The sequence below is a fragment of the Gorilla gorilla genome, chromosome 19 (assembly GCF_029281585.2).
Source record: "Gorilla gorilla gorilla isolate KB3781 chromosome 19, NHGRI_mGorGor1-v2.1_pri, whole genome shotgun sequence".
Classification (NCBI taxonomy): domain Eukaryota; kingdom Metazoa; phylum Chordata; class Mammalia; order Primates; family Hominidae; genus Gorilla; species Gorilla gorilla.
The window spans coordinates 77,087,997-77,112,518 of NC_073243.2; the positions used below are offsets into that span (position 1 = coordinate 77,087,997).

The 24,522-nt window shown below is 43.4% G+C and overlaps 1 protein-coding gene across 15 annotated transcripts in view; it reads right to left on the reverse strand.

The window, feature by feature from the left end:
• Positions 1–24,522, reverse strand: part of DROSHA (drosha ribonuclease III) — a 135,427-nt gene that overhangs the window by 89,657 nt on the left and 21,248 nt on the right. For all 15 annotated transcript variants that reach the window (XM_019013345.4, XM_055367592.2, XM_019013348.4 and 12 more), the window contains 4 exons: positions 22,203–22,357; positions 18,133–18,213; positions 8,853–8,939; positions 6,702–6,788 (listed from right to left, as the gene is read on the reverse strand). In XM_019013345.4, the coding sequence (XP_018868890.3) occupies positions 6,702–6,788; positions 8,853–8,939; positions 18,133–18,213; positions 22,203–22,357 (410 nt within the window). The remainder of the gene's footprint in view (positions 1–6,701; positions 6,789–8,852; positions 8,940–18,132; positions 18,214–22,202; positions 22,358–24,522) is intronic.

The following is a 24,522-nucleotide window of genomic DNA, read 5'->3' on the forward strand; positions in this document are numbered from 1 at the left end:
AGTTACAGATTATCATCATTTACATTTCAGATGAGACACTGTGGAAACAGTGTGGGAATGACTTGTAAGGGAACAAAGAAGACCAGACTGAAGTCTAATGCAATAGTCCAGGAGCCAAATGAAGGGAAGACTGGAAAGGAAGAGAAAAATTTTAAACACAGGAGATATTACTGAAATATACAGTGACCATTCTGATGTGGGAGGAAGAGTGAAGAAAGAATCGAGGATCATTTCTGGGTTTCTGGCATAAGTGACCAACTAGGTCACTTAATTCAGGAGGGTGTCCCCTTAGTACCTCAAATTCAATATGCAGGGAAGATGACGAGTCTAGTTTCACACAGGTTGAGGGTAAAGTATCTGAGGAAACATCGAGGAGGTTCATTTCAAAAGGCAATCTAAAATGTGAGAGTGGAGTATTAATACAGAGGTACATGTCACAGCTATTAATATTGATCTGGTGGGGATCAGAATATGCATGGGTGGAAATTAACTACTCAGAGAGTAAATAGGAGAGAAAACAACCAGAGCTGTTGGGAATTCTCAAGAGATAGGCGGAAAGCAAATGTGCAAACTTTCTTCCTTGCTATCATAGGAAAAAGCACTCTGCTAGATGACTTATGCATGTACAGTCCTTTCTCCATTTCATTTTAAGTAAAATCACTTCTTGGAATTCCTTCTCTGACCTCTTCTCTTTGTATATACTTTATTTTCCCTTGGGCTTCCATCCATACCACCAGAGCCCTTCTCAGACACACAAATTTGGAAAGGCAGGATCTCCTCATCTATTCAAACTGTAATCTCTCTCAAGTATCAAGAAGAGCTTGTTATTTTGCTACACAATGGTCAACCAAGAAACTGTGTAACTTCAAAGATCACCAAAATACCTCCCAACAAATGCCATCAAATAATATAAATGACTACCATCATGTTTGAATGCTTAAAAGAACATCCTATGCTGACTTATACTCCTATCTCACCCTAGCAAAAAACTCAAAAAACTAAAAAACTCTCCAAACCTCCATCTTCTAACTCTACTACTTCCACATACTGATTGACCAAATCCAGGGGTCAGCGAGTCCACTGCAAACGGGAAGCCAACTAAAGTGGGAGGGAAATGATCCAGGGGTTCTCCTGTGCTTTTGAGAATACGACAAAATACAGTGTAACTCATACATATACCTTACATTTTTTTTCTTTTCCTTTTTCTTTTTTTGACGCGGAGTTTCGCTCTTGTCGCCCAGGCTGGAGTGCGGTGACGCGATCTTGACTCACTGCAAACTCCACCTCCTGGGTTCAAGCAGTTCTCCTGCCTCAGCCTCCCGAGTAGCTGGGATTACAGGTGCCTGCCACCACACCCAGCTAATTTGTGTATTTTGGGTAGAGACAGGGTTTCACTATGTTGGCCAGGCTGGTCTCAAACTCCTGACCTCAGGTGATCTGCCCACCTCAGCCTCCCAAAGTGCTGGGATTACAGGTGTAAGCCACTGCACCTGGCCCTTTTCTTTTTTTTTTTTTTTTAAGAGACAGGGTCTAGCTCTGTCAACCAAGCTGGAGTTCAGTGGGGCAATCAGCTCACTGCAGCTTCAAATTCCTGGGCTGAAGTTATCCTCCCGCGTTAGCTTCCAGAGTAGCTGGGACTACAGACAGGCATTACCACGCCCAGCTAATATTTTTATTTTTTTGTAGAGATGAGGTCCTCCTAAGTTGCCCAGGCCGTCTTGAACTCCTGGCCTCAAGCGATTCCCTTGCCTTAGTGCCAGGATTACAGGTGTGAGCCACTGCACCTGGCAAATACACATATCTTTAAAACTTCAGATAAGTTGTCAGAGCTCTTAACATCAGGTATTATAATAACAAATGTACTACATAAAAAGGTAAAATTCTCCCAGAATGCTCTATACTCAGCCAACAAGGCTTTCAATCCACTTCAATTCAAGACCTTAAGAGAACTTATAAAACTAGATTTGGTGGAGATTCTGTCATTACCATCTTTTGCATGACATGCTTACTGACATTCTCTCTCTAGCAAGAAAAGGAATCAGATTGGTAAAGCAATTTAACAATTCTTTTCCTTAGGAGGCTATTTCAAATTCAAGAGGCCTTTGATGGATCTAATTCCTATGAACTGCACAACAGTCAGCTTAAAACTCCATTTTTATCAACATCTCTAATATAAATAATAGGGTTTGTCATAGAATAAAGTTCTCACCGAGAACTTGAACATTTACATAAAATATATGCTGAAGCCAGGAATTTTTTCTGTCCTTTTGTTTTATAATGACAGTAAGGACTGTGACTAATTTAGCATCAGTGGCCTCTCAGGCCAAACCCTGTGCTCGGGGATGTTTTTAAAAATGGTGTTTTCTGACCTTGCCTGCGCCCGCCCAGAGCCAGCGGTTCTCCAAGCACCCAGCATCCTGCTAGACGCGCCGCGCACCGACGGAGGGGACATGGGCAGAGCAATAGTGGCCAGGCTTGGGCTGGGGCTGCTGCTGCTGGCACTGCTCCTACCCACGCAGATTTATTCCAGTGAAACAACAACTGGAACTTCAAGTAACTCCTCCCAGAGTACTTCCAACTCTGGGTTTGCCCCAAATCCAACTAATGCCACCACCAAGGCGGCTGGTGGTGCCCTGCAGTCAACAGCCAGTCTCTTCGTGGTCTCACTTTCTCTTCTGCATCTCTACTCTTAAGAGACTCAGGCCAAGAAACGTCTTCTAAACTTCCCCATCTTCTAAACCCAATCCAAATGGCTTCTGGAAGTCCAATGCGGCAAGGAAAAACAGGTCTTCATCGAATCTACTAATTCCACACCTTTTATTGACACAGAAAATATTGAGAATCCCAAATTTGATTGATTTGAAGAACATGTGAGAGGTTTGACTAGATGATGGATGCCAATATTAAATCTGCTGGAGTTTCATGTACAAGATGAAGGAGAGGCAACATCCAAAATAGTTAAGACATGATTTCCTTGAATGTGGCTTGAGAAATATGGACACTTAATACTACCTTGAAAATAAGAATAGAAATAAAGGATGTGATTGTGGAATGGAAATTCAGTTTTCATTTGGTTCATTAATTCTATAAGGCCATAAAACAGGTAATATAAAAAGCTTCCATGATTCTATTTATATGTACATGAGAAGGAACTTCCAGGTGTTACTGTAATTCCTCAACATATTGTTTCGACAGCACTAATTTAATGCCAATATACTCTAGATGAAGTTTTACATTGTTGAGCTATTGCTGTTCTCTTGGGAACTGAACTCACTTTCCTCCTGAGGCTTTGGATTTGACATTGCATTTGACCTTTTATGTAGTAATTGACATGTGCCAGGGCAATGATGAATGAGAATCTACCCCCAGATCCAAGCATCCTGAGCAACTCTTGATTATCCATATTGAGTCAAATGGTAGGCATTTCCTATCACCTATTTCCATTCAACAAGAGCACTACATTCATTTAGCTAAACGGATTCCAAAGAGTAGAACTGCATTGACCATGACTAATTTCAAAATGCTTTTTATTATTATTATTTTTTAGACAGTCTCACTTTGTCGCCCAGGCCGGAGTGCAGTGGTGCGATCTCAGATCAGTGTACCATTTGCCTCCTGGGCTCAAGCGATTCTCCTGCCTCAGCCTCCCAAGTAGCTGGGATTACAGGCACCTGCCACCATGCCCGGCTAATTTTTGTAATTTTAGTAGAGACAGGGTTTCACCATGTTGCCCAGGCTGGTTTCGAACTCCTGACCTCAGGTGATCCGCCTGCCTCGGCCTCCCAAAGTGCTGGGATTACAGGCTTGAGCCCCCGCGCCCAGCCATCAAAATGCTTTTTATTTCTGCATATGTTGAATACTTTTTACAATTTAAAAAAATGATCTGTTTTGAAGGCAAAATTGCAAATCTTGAAATTAAGAAGGCAAAAATGTAAAGGAGTCAAAACTATAAATCCAGTATTTGGGAAGTGAAGACTGGAAGCTAATTTGCATTAAATTCACAAACTTTTATACTCTTTCTGTATATACATTTTTTTTCTTTAAAAAACAACTATGGATCAGAATAGCCACATTTGGAACACTTTTTGTTATCAGTCAATATTTTTAGATAGTTAGAACCTGGTCCTAAGCCTAAAAGTGGGCTTGATTCTGCAGTAAATCTTTTACAACTGCCTCGACACACAGAAACCTTTTTAAAAATAGACACTCCCCGAAGTCCTTTGTTCGCGTGGTCACACACTGATGCTTAGATGTGCCAGTAATCTAATATGGCCACAGTAGTCTTGATGACCAAAGTCCTTTTTTTCCATCTTTAGAAAACTACATGGGAACAAACAGATCGAACAGTTCTGAAGCTACTGTGTGTGTGAATGAACACTCTTTTGCTTTATTCCAGAATGCTGTACATCTATTTTGGATTGTATATTGTGTTTGTGTATTTACGCTTTGATTCATAGTAACTTCTTATGGAATTGATTTGCATTGAACACAAACTGTAAATAAAAAGAAATGGCTGAAAGAGCAAAAAAAAAAAAAATGATGTTTTCTACTCACTTTCGCTGCAAAGCTAAAACTACTATTTTTTTAAAAGTCCACATTTTAAAAAAATTATGTCCAATTCTCACTAAAACCTCAAACATTGCTATCATTAATGAAGTTCAAAGAATTCACTTGTCCAAGGTTAAAAAAAAAAAAAAAGGATTTGAAGAAAGATTCAAACCTAGCTCTGTCTGAAATCCTTTCCAAAGAGAGAGGTGCCAGTATTTATTATGTGCCAAACACCATGGTAAACACTTTTCATGTGCCATCTTATTTATTTTTCACAAAAGACAATGAGGTTGTTCCCACTAATACCCTAATCCTACAGATGAGAAAGCCAAAGCTTATAAAGATTGAAATGTCAAATCACAGAGCTATCACTAATTTTAAACCCTGGTCTCTCTAAAGCCACACTGCTATCCTTCTTTGTTTAAGGTGATCCTAAAAGTCAAAATAAGATCTATATTACTTCTAGGGAATCAAGAAATAAGATGAAGAATAGTTTTAAGTATTTGCATGCTAACTAAATTCTGTGTATTTATAAGCCCTCTGTGGGGAAAAAAGAGACAGGCAGTAGATGGTAGGGGGTGGAGATTAATCAACTCTAAGGCTATGAGATTTGGTGTAACAAAGGGTTTCAAAGTTTGTGACACTTGAAAAAAAAAAAGCAAAGAAATCATGAAAATTCAGAAACCTCTTAGTACCTTTCCATAAAGATTATTTAAGAATGGCCTAATACTATTGCTTTTCTATATTTATTTATTTATTTGAGACATAGTTTCACTCTTCTGCCCAGGCTGGAGTGCAGCAGCATGATCTCGGCTCACTGAAACTTCTGCCTCCCAGGTTCAAATGATTCTTGTGCCTCAACCTCTCAAGTAGCTGGGTTTACAGACGCACACCACCACGCCCAGCTAATTTTGTATTTTTAGTAGAGACGGGGTTTCGCCATGTTGGCCAAGCTGGTCTTGAACTCCTGACCTCAAGTGATCTGCCTACCTCGACCTCCCAAAGTGCTGGGATTACAGGCGTGAGCCACCACACCCAGCCCATATTATTGCTTTTCTACATTAGTGAACAGATGGTCCCCCCGAAGAAAAACGTAATACATATTATGAAATGATTTTATTTTTACATTACAATGTAATCATCGTCTCAAAGAAAATTCTCTAGGATAAAAAATACTGTGAAATAAAGAAAATGTCATTAGGAAAACAATTTGTCTTAAATTAGCATCGCTGTATGGAATCATATCTACTTACATAGAAAAAAAGAATGACAAAAAGGGCTAAGGTAAGGCAAAGATTTGAGTCTTAACTGTACTCTCCAATGGAACAGAATTTCATCTGCGAAGTAAACAGTACTAAAATAATTTTTCAAATTGCAGATGTAATTTCACATAACCAAACCAGAAGAGGTTAAAGAACATTCTATTTGATGTGGATATACAATAGCTACAATTCAGTAAGTTCTACAACAGCATCTGTACTGGGTCAAGTACACTGCCACACATCTGTTCCTGTGCCACTGCCAGCCAATTCACTCTACATCCAACTGCAATATGAAGTAAGAAAGACAATTCCTGGGACTGTGAGCATGGAGATGGAAAGATTTTGACTCATGGATCAGGAACTTCCATTTGAACCAATTACCAACAAAGCAGACTTAATACCTGTATAAAAATATCATGAATCCATATGTCAAAGTCTCTTGAAGACATATTCCTGGGATTCAAAAGCAGAAAATGTATTTCACGAATTCAGGCTCCAAACGTTCTGAATAAGCTCTGTTTCTTTTGCTCAGAGACTAAACAATGGCTTCTCCTTAAAAGTTTCTTTTGAAGGACAACCAACCCAAAATAGCTTTAACACATTACTCCACAGTTTATCCTCCTTTTCCAATCTTTCACACTCTCAAAATGTTACTCTGACACATGTTTACTTACACCATTTAATGCAGACCGAACCCGTGACTCATTAGCACAGATGTCACAATGCCACCTGATGCACTGCTGCAGACTTCCTGCAGCTCATTTACAATACAGAGGGATGCAGAGGAAATGTTTCTTAGGAGGCAGATGACAGGAAATGTTTTGACTTTTGGAAAGAAGGGATGAAGGAGGTACAAGGAAAGAGAAAAGCAGCCACCTGGCACATACTTACATTGGTCAGGGGGGCATGTGCAAACATAGAAAATCCTTCAAAGATATACTCGTGATCATCGTATTCTATAACAGTTGGCCTGTCAGTCTAAAAGCAAACAGAAACACGAACCCCAAATTAAATAAATGACATGAGTTGCATATGCATAAATCCATCAGGACACAAAGTAACCAACAGAACATAAGGACTTCCTTTCAGACACCAGGGACAACTTTATACAAAGTTTAATTTTACATGAAATTATCTGGCTTCAGATAGTAAGTATATTTATGTACTTAGACAATGAATGATGTAATATTATGGGTTCATTAATAAACAAAAGGCTATATTAAGCTTCATTTTCTGGGAACTTGTTTATTTAATCTCACAATACTACCAGTTCTGTTCTTAATGAACTATGTTTCTGAACTAACAGAAGTCCTAACAGGAGCAAGTTAATAACACAGCTGACTCAAATGCAAAGTGGAAAAAGACTCAGCATCATAAAGTGGAGACTAGCAACAGCCTAGAAGTCTCTCAAAGGCCTCTGGGTGCCAGAAGGTCAACCCCTCATAGCTCTATTCCCAGCCTCTCCAAGAAGTCAACCAACCAAACACTGCAACAAATCAATTCCCACACAAGTTCCAAGGCCTTAATTCCCTGAAAATTGGATTTGTAACTAAATAATACATATATCAATCTAAGCATGAAGGCCTCTATTCCTTATGCCATTCTTATAACCCAACATTTTGTGTGTGTGTGTGTGTGTGTGTGTGTGTGTGTGCGTGCGTGTGCGTGTGTGTGTGTGTGTTTGAGATGAAGTCTCACTCTCTTCCCCAGGCTGGAGTGCAGTGGCATGATCTTGGCTCACTACAGACTGCCTCCCAGCTTCCAACAATTATCATGCCTCAGCCTCCTAAGTAGCTGCTGGGATTACAGGCGTGCACCACTATGCCAGGCTAATTTTTGTATTTTAGTAGAGATGGGGTTTCACCATCCCTACTAGGCTGGTCTCAAACTCCTGACTTCAGGTGATCCACTCGCCTCAGCCTCCCAAAGTGCTGGGATTACAAGCATGAGCCACCAGGCCCAGCCATTTTTAACCTTAAATGCTAAACATGGCAGTAATTATTAAGACTGATGACCTATAAGACATATTTCTAACACAGATATTAGATTTCATTCGTTTAAACATTATCTATTAAGAACAACTTGGAAAGAGGGGGAGCAAAAGAATATCGAAATATCTATTATTTGTTTTGCCAATATTATTGTTAATTTATATTTGAAAAACTTCACAAAGATGGTCTAAATTAAATAAAAGGAAAAGAAAGCCAGGCACAGTGGCACATGCCTGTAATCCCAGCTACTTGGGAGGGTGAGGCAAGAGGATCACTTGAGACCGGAGTTCAAATTCAGCCTGGGCAACAAAGTGAGATCTCACCTCTGAAAAAAGAAAAAAATAATGAGCAAAAATGGTACAGCCACTTTGGAAACAGTTTGGCATTTCTTCAAAAAATATTTTTTTTTTCGAGACAGTCTCACACTGTCGCCCAGGCTGGAGTAAAGTGGTGCGATCTCGGCTCTGCCTCCTGGGTTCATGCCATTCTCCTGCCTCAGCCTCCCGAGTAGCTGGGACTACAGGTGCCCGCCACCATGCCCGGCTAATTTTTTGTATTTTTAGTAGAGACGGAGTTTCACCGTGGCACCCGCCACCACGCCTGGCTAATTTTTTGTATTTTTAGTAGAGACGGGGTTTCACCGTGTTAGCCAGGACGGTCTCGATCTCCTGACCTGTGATCCGCCCACCTCGGCCTCCCAAAGTGCTGGTATTACAGGCGTGAGCCACCACGCCCGGCCACCATTCACTAATTTTCAAGAAATGTGGAGGTGTTCTATATTTTCTTCCCACTCCATAGCTCCAACATTGTTGGCTATTATGAATTTGGCTATTAAGTGATGCCAACAATATTTAATGAAAAAAAGATATAGCAGTATAGTGAAGAGGAAGCTGAAAGAAACGTCATCGTGAAAAAGGCCAATTTCTCAACATAAAAATAAAATATTTTTCAAAGTAAGAACATTTGAGAACAGAATCAATAACTTTAGCCTATTCACATTTTACTCTATCTACATTTTAAACGATATGCATGTGATTCTTTAGAAACTTACTAAAAAGTTCGTAGGCGGGGAGACTGTGATCCGGTAGTGGAAAAGTCTGCCAGCATTGTTGGTCATAGGACGACAGGGCTTGATGGCCTGAGGGGAAAAAAACGAAAATCAGTTTACAAGTAAAGCAAGAGTACTTTTACTTAAAAATATATTGTATTTCCTAGATTCACATCTAACAAAAGAGGTTTTATGTCTGTTCCTTCACAGACTGGTAGGAAAGAACAGTATTGGCTTTGCCATACCTAGACCAATAAAAAAGGGCTGGCCAGTCTCCAGCTCTCAGCCGCTTCCTCAGGTGCTGGTGAAGCAAGGATGACCAACAAGGCTGCAAATGTCTGAGGTTTTGGGGCCTCCAAAATACCATGAACTTGGTAAATGAGCAATTCTCATCCATGAGGGTACCAGGGGGACACCCACTGGACTGCTAGTACACATAGGTGGCCTTGATGAAGACTTGGTGTTCTTCCATCTGGGTCGGTGGGTGAGCAGGCCACGTCAGTTGTAAGGAGGGTCTGAAGGAACTCATGAGGCTTGCCAGAGATGGGCCCATTTGGGAGTCCCCTTTATTGCAGCTGCCAGTAGAAGTAGCTCTGCCCTTGTTGCAGACAGCTGGACAGGGTCTTGTCCTGTGGGTGATGGGCCTGGGGAGGCCAAGGAGAGCGATGCCAGGTGTCTGAACCTCTGGCTACAAGGTGCCAAGTTGGGGCCGGGAGAGGTGTGAGCTGCATGCAGCTGGAAACACTTGGTTGGGAGGTTGTGTCTTGGCATTTTCCAGCATGGCAAGGGCCCACAAAGCCTGATTAACTTCGGAGACCAAGAGAGCTCGTTTGGCCTGTGATGGGACTCACCTTAAAAACAACTGTAAAGTAGGGCCAGGCACAGTGGTTCATACCTGTAATCATAGCACTTTAGGAGGCCAAGGTGGGAGGATTGCTTAAGCCCAGGAGTTCAAGACCAGCCTGGGCAAGAAGGCAAAACCCTGTCTTTACAAAAATTAGCCTGGTGTGGTGGTGCATGCCTGTGGTCCCAGCTACTCAGGAGGTTGAGGCAGGAGATCACTTGAGCCCAGGAGGCAGAAGTTGCAGTGAGCCAAGATTGCACAACTGCACTCCAGCCTGGGTGACAGAGGGAAACCTTGTCTCAAAACAAAAACAAAAAGAAAACCATAAACATCTGGCTGCAAGGTGGCCTATACAGGGCTCTCCCAGCGGTGCCCCAGTCCCATGGAGGTGGCAGCTGCATAAACCCACTGAAACATGCTTAAATGTTCCTTCCTGAACTTTACACCAGCTACTTTCAGCCCCTGATGGGGACGTTCATGCTGAGGTGTGCTATTCTCCAAGCCATAAACAGCCACTGCAGCAGAGGACAGGGACAGCTTATGGCTGGCTGCCTGCTCTATGCCCACAGCCCCATCAAGTTGTGCTCCCTGGATAACCTTGACTGGGTGTTGAAGTCATGAGAGATCTTACCATCTTTGGAGATAGCTACCGACTGTTACATTTTTCAGTCTGTGAGTTACAGTCCAGTTCCTGTGTGATACACACAGTACAGCCAGTGACAACTTTCTCACTGAGTCCCTGCATCAGGTCTTTGAGAAGGCTCTAAATTTCTGTCCTTGACAAAGGGTGAACCTCTTTGCAGACTTCCATGGTGTCTGAGGCATGCCTCCTCATCTCAGCAGGTTGTGGAGGTGACAGCCACTGTCCTAACCATGACCCAGGTGGTGACTGGTAATGCCTGTAGTGCAACCAATGGTAACCCTGTGCACTCGGGATCATCATTCCACAGCTTGAAGGCCTACGGATCAGCCAGGCCAAGTGATGCGACTCTGAGCTGAGCCCATGTGACTGGGGTACGTGGCACCCAGCAGGCATCTGAGGGTAGAGCACATCCCTGGAGAAGCTGCGCAGTCCCATCAGGAGTGCAGAGAGGATAATGTGCCCTTCAGTGATTGTACAGACTTGCAGGGGATCATCTTCTAATTCCCCCACTGGCAGACAACAACAGAGAGGCTTTCTGCAGATAAACCTGACCTAAGACTTCCTGGCCTATGGTGTCACAATCCCAGGATCCTTCAGGCCGAGGTGCTCCTCTGGCACAGCAAGGGCTGGAGACACGCCAGCCGGCAGTCAGCTCTTGAAGCCAAGGGCATCCCTGACATCCAGACAGTCCTCCTCCACTTGGGAGCCTGTCCCCCCTTACTATGGGCCTGGAAGGATCTTAAGAATAATTTTGGCATGTGCCTGGTGGCAATTTCCATAACAGAGGTACAAAGTGCACACAGAAGGTAGCAATTGGCCAGAAAGCAGAATAAAAACTGCCAGTCCTACTGTGGAACAGTCCATAGGGCTCACCCAATAGCTGGATCAGAGATAGCTCCCATTCACTCTCTCATGAGTCTCTCATAGAAATGAGTGCCATTACTCACCTGCTTATGCAAATCCCATCACCATCCCCAGCTGTCGTGGTGGTGGCTGGGGTGTTTTGAGTGGACCTAATTAACCAGCTCTTTCAGGAGGGACTTCTCCCTTTCCATCTGATTCTCCTCAAAGATAAGTCTTAGTCACCAACCGATGCTCAAGCAGTTTATTCTGCTTATTCTCTTACAAGACGGACAGCAGACGCAAGCCAGATATAGCCAGGGACTTAGATGACCAAGTCACCAGGAGGGTCTTCATCCGGAGACCATTCTCAAGTTTGGAGGATCCTTCTCCTTTGCTTATACCTGTATTCAGTCCAGGTCAGTTACCAGGTGTCTCTTTTCTAAAAGGAGTTTAAACTATTCTTGTAAGGGGAAACTTTGTTTTAAGACTTATGAAAGCTGCATCTGTGACTAGGTGGCCTTGTCTCCTGGAAATCTCCAGGCTAGGTTGTAGACTGCTGACACAGTCTGACACGGACAACACTGCTGACATGGAGTATCAGCCCTGTGAGACACCTGAATGAAGTTATGGCTACCCTTAATCTTACAGCCACAATATGCCACTTACAGTATACTCCAGAGGGGGTTCAGACTACAAGATTTAAGGATCTTTCTAGATCTAGAATCCTATGACCATCTTCCTTTTACTTGTAAAATAACACAATAACTGACCTTTGGTTATACTTATGAATAAACTGAAAAAAAAAACTGGGGAAATTAATCTGAGAACTAACAGCAGTGAGTGTTAATAGGAAATTTAAAAAGCTAGAAGGAATAAATATGCTGAGTAAAAATCGAAAAGGTCAGAAATGAAGAAAGCATGAGAGGTGGTGGAACAGTATATGCATGGATCTTAAGACGGGAAAAGGCTGGCCAGGCACGGTGGCTCATGCCTGTAATCCCAGCACTTTGGGAGGCCAAGGTGGGCAGATCGCCTGAGGTCGGGAGTTCAAGACCAGCCTGACCAACATGGAGAAACCCCATCTCTACTAAAAATACAAAATTAGCCAGGCGTGGTGATGCATGCCTGCAATCCCAGCTACTTGGGAGGCTGAGGCAGGAGAATCACTTGAACCCGGGAGGTGGAGATTGCGGTGAGCCGAAATCACACCATTTCACTCCAGCCCAGGCAACAAGACAAAACTCTGTATCAAAAAAAAAAGACGGGAAAAGGCAAACAAAGCCAGCACAAGAAGTGTGCTGTGACAGCATCAGTTGTGATGGCATCATTGGGTGCACCTGTGATAGACATGGGGCTGTGCCACGCAGACCCAAGTTCAAGGAGGGACTTGCTGCCTGGCTGTGGAGGGCACAGACAGCAGGGAGCTTCCAGCTATAAGCTCCTTCAGGATCTCTCTCCACTGCAGATCTCCGTCCTCTGACCTCAGGCACGGTCCACATCAGGTACTGAGCAAGGCAGAGGTATAAAGGCCCAGCCATTTCAGCCCAACTCAAACGGGCAATATGCATTCCACAGATCACCCCCAGGCTGAATGCAGCTTTGGTGGGCCTCACTCACAGTTCAGCCAATCCTTCTGTCCAATCCTGCTTCCACCCTCTTCCTTTCACAGGTGTTGATTCCTAATAAACATCATGCACCCAAAACTCCATCTTAGCATCCGCTTCTAGAGAACCCTAGATGAGGCTGTTGGTACTAGGAGTGACCCAATAAAACAGCAAATAAGATGGTGTTTTGAAGCTCAATCACCTCCCAACAAGCAATGAAGACGCCATCACTGGTGGTAAGTGGAACACAGACAGCCCCTGGCACCAGATGGCAGGGCAACTAAACTTTAAAGATGGTGAATTAGAAGCTGTACACTGGAAGCAAGCCAAACACCCAGGTGTTTAAGACTGTGGAGAAAATGGTAGCTATAAGAACAATGGCTATGATCCTTCAGGGATGGATGGCTGTCGCTAAGCACCAGTGATGCTCCACCATAGTCCCCAAACCTTAGTTTGCCCAGAAATCACCTGGAGGGCTGGTTAAATCTCAGACTGCTTGTTCCCCACTCCCAGTTTCTGATTCAGTGGCTGGGATGGGCTGAGAATCTGCCTTTCTAACAAGTTCCCAGGTGAAGCTTGTATGAGTCTCAGTTGGGAGCCTTCACTTAGAGAACCACTACACTACAGAAGTATAATAGCAGAGGAGGAGAAAAGACAATTAGAAACCAGATGTGAAAGCCAGAAGAAACTCTCACTACCTACAGTGGGAGGTCACAGCAAGGCAGGACCAAGCCTAAGGCTTACCTGTGAGAGTGGCCAAGACTCAAAGAAAATTAGCCACAGTCAGGGCCCAGGAAACCTGAAAAGGGGACATTTATGTTTTGACTCCCCAGATTCCTCTAAATCATCTGACTGCAGACATGGCACATCCCTCCCAATTAAGAGCAACCACTCACTTGTGCCAGAAGACAATGGAAGAACCTGCAAGGCAACACTATCCCCCTTCACACACCCCTCAACCAGTCTCCCCTCCTGGCCAATACCTATAATTGGGGTCATTTCAGGGCCCCACCTGGGGAGGTGCTGGAAGGAAACAGATTATATTTCAAAAGAATTGCAGGAACTAACTAGCATGTGGCAACAGCCAGAGATGTCTGCAGAGGACCTGATGATGAGAGCGCTTGATCAACAGGGCCAGAACATAAAATTGTTTAGGGAAGAGTAGATTGACTTGGGAGCACTCAGAATACAACACCACCAGGGTATGTTGAGAACTCCCTACTAGCATGGCTCCTAAAAGCATGAAGAAGCAACGGCCCACGCTGAGCAAAGCTGAAATACCAGAATTGCCGTGGTAGACAGTGGAGGAAGGAATTCAAGGACTCAAGGAAGTTAGAATGGATAAAGTATCTACAGCTGGAAAATATGCCAAATAATCATGTTGCATGGGAAGCCCCAGAGGACACACCAAAACAAATGTGCAGGTGACAGGAGCACAAACATCATCAGGAAGATCAGTGGTAGCCTCCTCTGCAGGCCAGGGCTGACTACAAAAGTGGTCAGAGAGCAGAGCTCGCCAGCAGTAATAGGGATGACAGAATCCTGAAACAAGAGATGCCAGGTGATAGGACTAAGTGCTGGAAGCCAGGCCAAAGTGGCAGCCAAGGGGGTCTGACCCACAAAGAGTCATGGAAATAGTTAATAGAACATGGTGTCCTTCGGTACAAAATAAGTGGGTAACCAATAAGAGTACTACTTAGGTTGTACGAACATAAGAAACCAAGAATGGATAACCAAGACACTGAAGGCAGGTCATTCCAATAAATAGTCACACTATTCCTTGCCCAGTTCCAGACGTGATCATGTTTTTTGGACTGAAATCCACCGACTGAAGAGGTGGCCAGATCCCAGGAGGAAGGATCCTGTAACAAAATAACAGCCCTGTCATTCCCTAAAGGGGCTTATGGCCATTTACCTGGGGAGCTGTACACTGGGAAAAGAGGAATAGCAGACAGTTCAAGCCATGTTAGATGCAGTATCTGAATCATCATTGATACTTGGAGACTGGATACATCACTGTGGTGCCCCAGTTAGAGTAGAGAATATGAGGCCAAGGTAATAAATGGATCTTGGTCAAGGTCTGACTCACAGTGGGTCTACTGAATCACAGATCTACCCAGTGGTCCTTTCCCTGGTCCTTGAATGTACCACTAGAATTGACATTCTTGGCAGACCCAACGTGCTACTCGACACTGGGTCCTTGACATGTGGAATAAGAGCTATCCTAATGGGAAAGCCAAGCAGAAACGAAATTACCACCAGCCCCGTCAACCCAGGCATCAAAACCAATATTGCACTGCGGGGATGGAAGAGGTCAGTGCCACCCTTAAGGATCTGAAGGATATAGGAGAGATGGTACCGGTCCTATCTCCGATTAATTCACCTGTCTGGCCCCTGAAGACCTGAAGGATGACTGCAAACTACCACAAACTCAACCAAGCAGGAGCTCTGACTGTAGCTGCCGGGCCAGGTGTTGTAGTTTAGCTAGAGCAGATATAAAGTACATGGCAACTGATTTGGTGAATGGGTTATTTTCTATCCCAATCAGAAATGAGGATCAGAATGGTTCACAGACATTTATAGTTATAGTTTTGCCCCAGTGCTCCCACCCACTCATAATACCAAAGAGCTCCCGACGGTCGGGGCATGAGGCAGAACCTCACACTGCTCCATTACACCTCTGACATTATGATGATCAGGCTAGAGACCTTGGTAAAATGCATGCACCGCAGTGGATGTGAGATAAACCCTACAAAGATTCAGGGGCCTGCCGCAGCCACACAATTTTTAGGAGTCCAGTGGTCTGGGGAATGCCAAGACATCCCCTCCAAAGTAAAAGACAATTATTGTATCTTCCACCTCCTACAATGAAGAAAGCACAACACCTAGTGGGCCTTTTCAGGCTCAGGAGGCAAAAGAATGCACATTTAGAAACACTGTTCCAACCTGCTTACAGAGTGGCGCAAACAGCATCAACAGCTGCCCACACTGAGGACAGCCCATGTGAGAAACGGCCTCAGCTGTTCCAGGCTAGAGTACAAGCAGCCCTGCTGCTGGGGCCATATGTTTCGGCAGATCCTATAATGTTGGTGGGAAAAGTTGCCAAAAGGAATCCGTTGCAGGCCACATTGGGAGAATCACAATGCTGGTCCCTGACGTTCTGGAGCAAGACCTGCCATCTATAGTGAAGAATTATGTGCCTTTGAAAAAATACTCCAGATGTGCTACTGGGCCCTGATAGATATGTAAGGCCTGGCCAAGAGATACCAGATACCCATGTGGCCAGAACCACCCATCATAGGCTAAATTCTGTCAATCCCACCAGGCAATACAGCATCAGCAACAATCCATCATAAGGCAGGAGTGGTACTGCCAGAGTCAAGCATACCCAGGAGCCAAGAGCACAAACAAGCTGCCTGGGCAGATGGCCCGGATCCCCACAGCTCCACCACTGTTGCACCAGCTCCCCTCCCTCAGCTGATGACTAAGGATGTATGGATGAAAGCAGAGGAAAAAGCCCAAGCTTGGTTTACAAATGGGTCAGTTGGCAAGAGTGGGTGAGCCGAAAACAGACGGCACTACAGCCTCACTCTGGGATGGCTCTGAGAGATAGCGCTGTGGGGAAATCTCTCCCAGTGGGTGGAGTTTCAGGCAGTGTACCTGGTCATCCACTTTGTGTGGAAAGAGAAGTGGCCTGAAGTTAGAATATAGATGGACTCCTGATCAGAAGCAAGTGACCATGCTTGCTGGTCAGGGGCCTAGAAGAAAAAAGATTGGAAGATGATGGATGAGAAGGTCTTGGGGTAGAGACTTGAAGGTGGACAAATGGAAGGGAGCATGACGAGCTCTATCTCACACATGGAGGTCCATCAGACAGCAGCCACCATGGAAGAGGTACCAAGGTACCAAGCAGACAAAATGACTGGGGCAGTTGGTGTCAGCCGCCCTCTGTCCTTAGCCACCCCAGAGCAACAGGAGGGGCACATGAATGAAGTGACCACAGTAGCAGAGAGGAGGCTTCACATGAGCCCAACAGCATGGACCCCACTTATCAAGGCTAAGCTATATAATTAAGCTAACTTCCACTGCCAAACATCCAACTAGCCAGATACAATGACTCATGCTGAGCCCCCAAAATGGGACCATTCCTCCAGGAGACCAAACTGTCACCTGCCTTTCCTGCCTACAGGTCCCTAGCTGGCACCACTGCCCATCTAGTCTCCCTTCAAGGAAGGGCCTGCTGTCCAAATGTGCACTGTGTAGTCAGCACACAGCCTGTAGCTATTGACTCCTTCAGGGTCAACCTCAGCTGCAGAGCCCCCTCTCCCAAGGTTGTGCCCTTCCTGGGGTACTTTGCTCTGGGGACTGAGAGAGGTGGGGGTATGACAGCCATTCCAGCACAACACACAAAAATTCTGACAAGCCAGGCCTGATCAGACCCACATCACAGGTGAATAGTTCCCACCTCTGCTCTTTTCCTGTCACAGGTGTTGGTCCCTCGTCAACATCTCAGAGCTCCCAACCTGAGGCATGTGCACAAACGCTCACAAGATGCCACCTTGTCCCACAATTCCTCGCTACACTTGCCAACTTTCAAAGACAAATGAGCAGAAGTGATGCAAGTATCTCAAATTATCAGGCACCATCTCATAGTCTTTATTCCCATTATTGTTGAGCCCTCAAACAAGTTTTAAATAGAAATTAAGGTTTTACGTATACTATGTTTAAATATAATGTGCTGAATTATAAAGTGAGGAGCTTGTGATTAATAAAAATAGCTTATAAAAATAAAAGATAAAGGGAACAAATGAGGGACAATAATTGAAAGGGATAGTTATAGATGACTCTGCAATGTAAAAGTGTTCTACCTATTCAGTTAAACTTATTTAGAGGGTCCCTGATAAACCAAGGGCGGAGACGCAGGTAAAATAGTCAATATATATTCAGTTTGGTGGAAAGGACAGACTAACAGAGAGAGAAGACATGCACTTCAAAGCACTTTACTAAGAGCGTCGCTCCAGGGCCATTCATAGCCACTTATGATGAAACATAAAACTATAATATGTACAGCTGAAGAATACTTAAAATGGGAAACACATATCAAACACACCATGCCTATTTTAAATAATAAAACGACTAAAACTTTTGTTAAAGTTTCCTTGAGAACATTCCCCACTGCGCCCCCAAAACCCAAGTGCTTTCCTCTGCAATTATCAGTAACAGAGACTATTAGGGAATATGAAGAGAATTTTAATGGTATTATTTCATTTATGGGGGAAAGAACAGCAACAACATCTGTCTACTTCTGGCTTCTCGGCATTTACAAACATAATAACCCAAACCAGTTACCTCTTCTCCAGGATAAATGCTGTGCCTAATTCCTGTGCGTCTTGCCTTTGCGCTGCATTTGCAGAGTGGTCCATCATTCATCTGTCAGAAACACAATGTAATTCGTTTTTATTGGAGGGAAAAATCCACACCATGCACAGTGATGCCTCCGAAAATGTGTGGGTTTTAATGTCATGAGCGCTGAAACTCTGAGAGGCTGTCACGGTTAGAAGATTAAACGGATGTTCCAAAACCAATAAAGCTGCAAACTGTCTATATTGTCTGATAAAGGGAAACCATGTGACGACACTGCATTCCTGAGTTATTTGTGCAGCCAAGCAGAAAATATCAATGTCAGCACACTGTTTGCCCCCATCTTCTTCTACCAATTCCCAGGACACTTTTGTTTCCCTATTTCTTATCTCAAGAAAAATGACTCTTTCACAAAAGCAAATTTTATATCCTGGAGGAACACATAGAGTGTTTTGAAGGTGACCTGCGGATTCAATGTTTCAAAAAGAGAAACTGTAAGGTACCTCACTAGCAGAGAGAAGAAAATGCTACTAAAGCCAGAAAAACTTCCCACACTGCTCAGGTTAGATTACATCTCTTTCCCTGAATTTGTTTTAGTGCCACGAACTCCGCCCACAAGGCTCCATAGGCAAGCAATTCTTCAAAACCTCTGGAACGGATGAGTGCCAAGCATGGGGATGATAAAGAGCACCGGGTCCGTGTGCTCAATGAATATCTGTTCTAGACAGGAGAACAACATATATATGATGTGCTTCATAATTTAAAAGAAAAAAAAATCACTCAAAAGTAGGTAATGCTGGGGCGTCAAACAGATGAGATGGACAAGAAAACAAAATGGCTGCTCCACAAGAGGCACCAGCACGCATGAGAAAAGGAGAGAAGGCAGAAAGTCCACATCATGCTCTGGGCCACAAGACCCATCTAAATAAAATGGACCATTTATGTGGGGGAGAAGATCAAAAGAAGCAGAACTAAGATCAAAATCTGAAGGGCCTCACAAGCCAGGTTCATGAGTTCCTCTGGTATAGATGGTAATACTGAATCAAAAACAAGACCAGAGCTCAGATAGGGAAAATGAATTTCCATTTCCCTTTTTTTGTAATAATTTAAAAATATAGGCTGGTCAGAGTGTAATGGTTTTTACAAGTAATTGATCACAGCCAGTTACAGATTTCTTCGTTTCTTCTCCACTCCCACTGCTTCTTCACTTGACTAGCCTTAAAAGAAAAAATATACATATACATATATACACACACATATTTCTTTAAAGTTATTGAGATTTATAACTCATTATGTCCAATTAAAATATAAAAGTCAATAAGACTTTTTGAAAAAAAAAGTATTAAAGTAAAAAGCTATACCTTTCTTTAGCCTCTTGGGAAATCTAAAGATCCAGGTGGTACAGCAGAGGAATAATATCGCTACCAAAAAGAAATATTATGTTAAGATATTATCTAAAGTAACAGCTGGCAAATAAGAGATGTAACAGGATGTCATCAAAAGTTATAACACAGCTGTGCGCAGTGGCACACGCCTGTAATCCCAGCACTTTGGGAGGCTGAGGCGGACGGATCACCTGAGGTCAAGAGTTCGAGACCAGCCTGGCCAACATGGCAAAACCCCATCTCTACTAAAAAATACAAAAATTAACTGGGCGTGCTGGTGGGCGCCTGTAATCCCAGCTACTCATGAGGCTGAGGCAGGGAGAATTGCTTGAACCAGGTATGCAGAGCTTGCAGCGAGCTGAGATTGTGCCACTGCACTCCAGCCTGGGCGACAGAGCGAGACCCCGTCTCAAAACAAAAAAAAAACTTATAACACACTCCCAAGGCCGGGTGCAATAGCTCATGCCTGTAATCCCAGCACTTTGGGAGGCCGAGGCAGGCAGATCACTTGAGGTCAGGAGTTCGAGACCAGCCTAGCCAACAGGGTGAAACCTCATCTCTACTAAAAATACAAAAATTAGCTGGGCGTGGTGGTGCAAGCCTGTAGTCACAGCCACTGGGGAGGCTAAGGCAGGAGAATCGCTTGAACCTGGGAGGTGGAAGTTACAGTGAGCTGAGATTACACCACTGCACTCCAACTCCAGCCTGGGCAACAGAGCAGGAGTTTTTTTGAGACTCCGTCTCAAAAAAAAAAAGACAAAAAAAAAGTTATAACACACTCTTAATGCCAGTCATGACTTGTTGTGATGAAAAATATAAAAAATTAACTTAGTGCTCACGGATCTCCAGGGAAGCAGAGACATCCTACATGCTTGCCTTTTACCAAGGTCTGGGATCCTACATATTCAGCCCTTCACAAGGCTCAACTATACAGAGGACACAAAACCAATAACACTAAGCAGCATTAGAAAGACTGTTTACAAAGCACTGTTGAATTTCTGATAGAAACAGGTATCCACGGAAATCAGTGTAGAGGCTTCTTGTGAAACAGGAAACAACAGTCAAGTAAAAAGACCAGAGGGCCAGGCGCAGTGGCTCATGCCCGTAATCCCAACACTTTGGGAGGCTGAGGCAGGAGGACTGCTTGAGCCTAGGAGTTTGAGACCAGCCTGGGCAACATAGCGAGACCTCATCTCTACAAATAATTTTTTAAAACTAGCTAGGCAGGCCAGGCGCAGTGGCTCACGCCTGTAATCCCAGCACTTTGCCAGGCTGAGCCAGGTGGATCACCTGAGGTCGGGAGTTCGAGACCAGCCTGATCAACATGGAGAAACCCTATCTCTACTAAAAATACAAAATTGGCCAGGCGTGGAGGCGCATGCCTATAATCCCAGCTACTCAGGAGGCTGAGGCAGGAGAATCACTTGAACCCGGGAGGCAGAGGTTGCGGTAAGCCAAGATCACGCCATTGCACTCAAGCCTAGGCAATAAGAGCAAAACTCTGTCTCAAAAAAAAAAAAAAAAAAAAAAACTAGCCAGGCATAGTGGGACGCCCCTATAGTCCTAGAGACTTGGGAGGCTGAAGCAGGTTTGGCCTGGGAAGTCAAGGTTCCAGTGAGCCATTATTGCGCCAGTGCACTCCAGCCGGGTCAACAGTGTGAGACCACGTCTCAAAAAAAAACAAAAAAACAAAAAAACCCATATATGGAGGCAGTTTATTTTAAGGGGGACAAAAATGTTCTAAAATTCAATTGTAGGGATAGTTGTGCAGCCCCATGAATATACTAAAAAATGCTGGATGATAAATTTGAAGTACAATTGTATCATATGTAAATTATAACTCAACAAAGCTGTTTAAAAAGAAAACCAAGTTTTAAAATGCATTGGCAGTTCTGCAAACATTTCTGCTCAATTCCAAGAGAGTAAAAGGAACACACAAAATACATTTCTGCCAGACGTTCTATAAAAAAAAGATGGATAGCTGTCATCTAACAAGAACCAGGAGAAAAGCATTTTAATTAATATAGAATGTTATAAATTTACTCACAAAATATAAATTTTAAATTATCTTTTTATAGATATGCCTTAGCTTCCTAACTTTACATGCATTAAAGATATAATTTTTGTATGTATATCTGTGTGACACAAATCTTTTTTAACAATGCTAATTTTATTATGTATTACTTCATATTAAGACAGTAATTAAAAATAAAAATAATTATGTCCACTTATTATGTTTTTAGCTCCAACATGCTTAACAAGGAAGAGAACTTGTGACTGTTACCAACTAAAAAAAAGAAATCTTATAGGACTTATTTACTATTTTGCAGCAAGATACCTTCCAGGTGAACTACTTCTAAAAAGACCACCAAGTTCTCTCTCCTCATCCTACCATGTGTCTCCTTCCATCTACTGCAATTTAATGAGGCAGGGCCATTACTCCTCTCCCCAACATGGAATTTACAAACATCATCAAAAATGATTCAAGGGACAGCTGCTCTGGTGCTTATGCTTTGGAAATAAACTGAAGCTGAAAAGAAATAGCTCTGAAGGACAAAACCCTGAGAGTAAAATTCAGTTTCAATACTAGGCAACATGTATCTTCTGAGCCCAGAGCAATAACCGTTATGTCTGGGTTTGCAACCTTCACAGCAAGGGCATAAAAACACGCACCTGGCCTGGATCGTTGTACCAAAGTTCATCATGAAGTCGGTCAGGGTGGGCCTTTTTGCGTTTGATTTCTGCAATAACATCAAAAACTTCAGAGTCTGAGCTGCTAGAACAGGTGCTGTCCTCATCAGACTCACACTCGGATTCACTGGAACTCTCTAACGGGTTGGGAGAAAAATACAGAAATTGATGGAATTAACAAACTGGTTTTTTTTTTTTTTCCTGAGTTGGAGTCTCGCTCTGTCACCCAGGCTGGAGTGCAGTGCGTGATCTCAGCTCACTGCAAACTCCGCCTCCCGAGTTCAAGTGATTCTCCTGCCTTAGCCTCCCGAGTAGCTGGGATTACAGGCGCCTGCCACTACACCCAGCTAATTTTTGTGTTTTTAGTAGAGACAGGATTTTGCCATGTTGACCAGGCTGGTCTCGAACTCCTGACCTCAGGTGAAACACCCGTCTTGGCCTCCTAAAGTGCTGGGATTATAGGCATGAGCCACCGCACCCGGCTGACAAACTGGTTTTTGTGGAGGCTTCCAAATGACCTAAACCTCTAAAGGTAAGAAGAGTTCTTTTCTTCTAGAAAATACTTAAAGGCCTGCTCTACACCAAATACTCTACTAAGCAACACCATAAAAAAAAATATAGCCCATAATGCTAAGTCACAATCTAGTTGGGGAAGCAAAGAAAATAAAGATCTTTAGAGAGAAAGTAAGACTTGATGAGCAATGTCAGATAAAATGAAAAACCATAGTAGTAGTACGTAGTTTAACACTTAAGCTATATAATGATCCATAAAAGGGCAGTTTCACTGGGATCCAGAAAGGCTGGTGAAAGGCTGGTGATAATTTCAAAGAAGGAGCACATGTGACCCAGGCACTGCGACGGGATGGGAGAAGCATGATAAGGAGAAGAAAAGAAAGGAATGAAGAGAGAGCATCGTAGGCAAAAGCGTGGAGCTAAGAACACAGTGGACTAGCTAGAGCGCGGGCCACACAGAAAAACACTGGGAGGTTAGGGGCTGGGAGTGCTGGGAATGCCACAGTGAAGGCTGGGAATGCAAGACCAAAGACTTGACATTTCTTTTCCCTCAATAACAGCAAGAGAAGATGTTAGTCCTTAAAGTGACTGAGTAAAAACAGACACAGACTTATGCTAACTGAAATAAGCCAGTCACAAAAAGACAAATACTACATGATTCCACATATATGAGATACCTGAGAGTCAAATTCATAGAGGAAGAAAGTAGCATAGTAGTAATAAGGGAACGGGGGAATTGGGGTCTGGGGAGTTATTCCTTAACAGGTCCAGAGTTTCATTTTATAAAAGGAAAACAGTTCTGGAGACTGGTTGCAAACAAGGTCATGTTGAACCCTATTGAACTGTATGCTTAAAAATAGTTAAGATGGTAAATTTTGTATTACTTATATTTTACCACAATTTGAAAAAAAAAAAAAAAGGCCTAGAAGTTAGATTAATCCTACATAGTGAGATTCCATCTCTACAAAAAGAAAAATAATTAATTTTTAAAATAAATTAATCCTATATGAGATTAACATAGTAGTAGCATAATAAAATCCAACATGGAGTTGTATTTACATGTACTGCATGAGATAGATGCTACTGTCTACTGTCATCCCTATTTTACAAATGGGAAAAATCTAAGAAGGAGATGAACCTGTGGCCCAAGGTCACATATCAAGTAGGTGGTGGAGCAGGGATTCAAACCCAGGCCATCCAACTCCCAACTCAGGTGTCTTTGCCCAGTATGGATAACTGCCTCTCAGCGTGTGGGATGTAATGGAGGTGGGCAGATGAGAGCCAGAGAGAACATGTAGCTAAATGCACACTGAATGTCTCATCAGTGCATGGCATTCTGTTAGGGGCTAAGGATACAAAGTGATAAAAAGCAATTTCCATTCTCAAAGATCTCACAACCTACTTGGAACCTCAGAACATACACATGAAAAAATAGACCACCTTATGAAAAAGCTATGCAAACTGTCTACACAAGTGGAGAGAAACCTTCAAACAGAGCTGGGCTATAGTCGCTGTTTCCCTCATCAAACCAGGCGCACCTGGCAAAGGAGAGGGCCAAGGAAGGACACCTGTCCTCATGAGAGGCAGGGGGCATGGGCTCCTGCTCTCAGAAAGATGCTGAACTCTTCCGAATGGACAACTCTCCAAGGGGCACCCTTGTTACCATGCCTTGCAAATGAGATCGCTGCTGTATTCTGCCAAATTAACTAAGGAAAAATACAATCAAAAAGAAGGAAGTTCTACTGCTATGTATCTTACTGACTGTAATTAAGAAAAATAAAATAAAAAA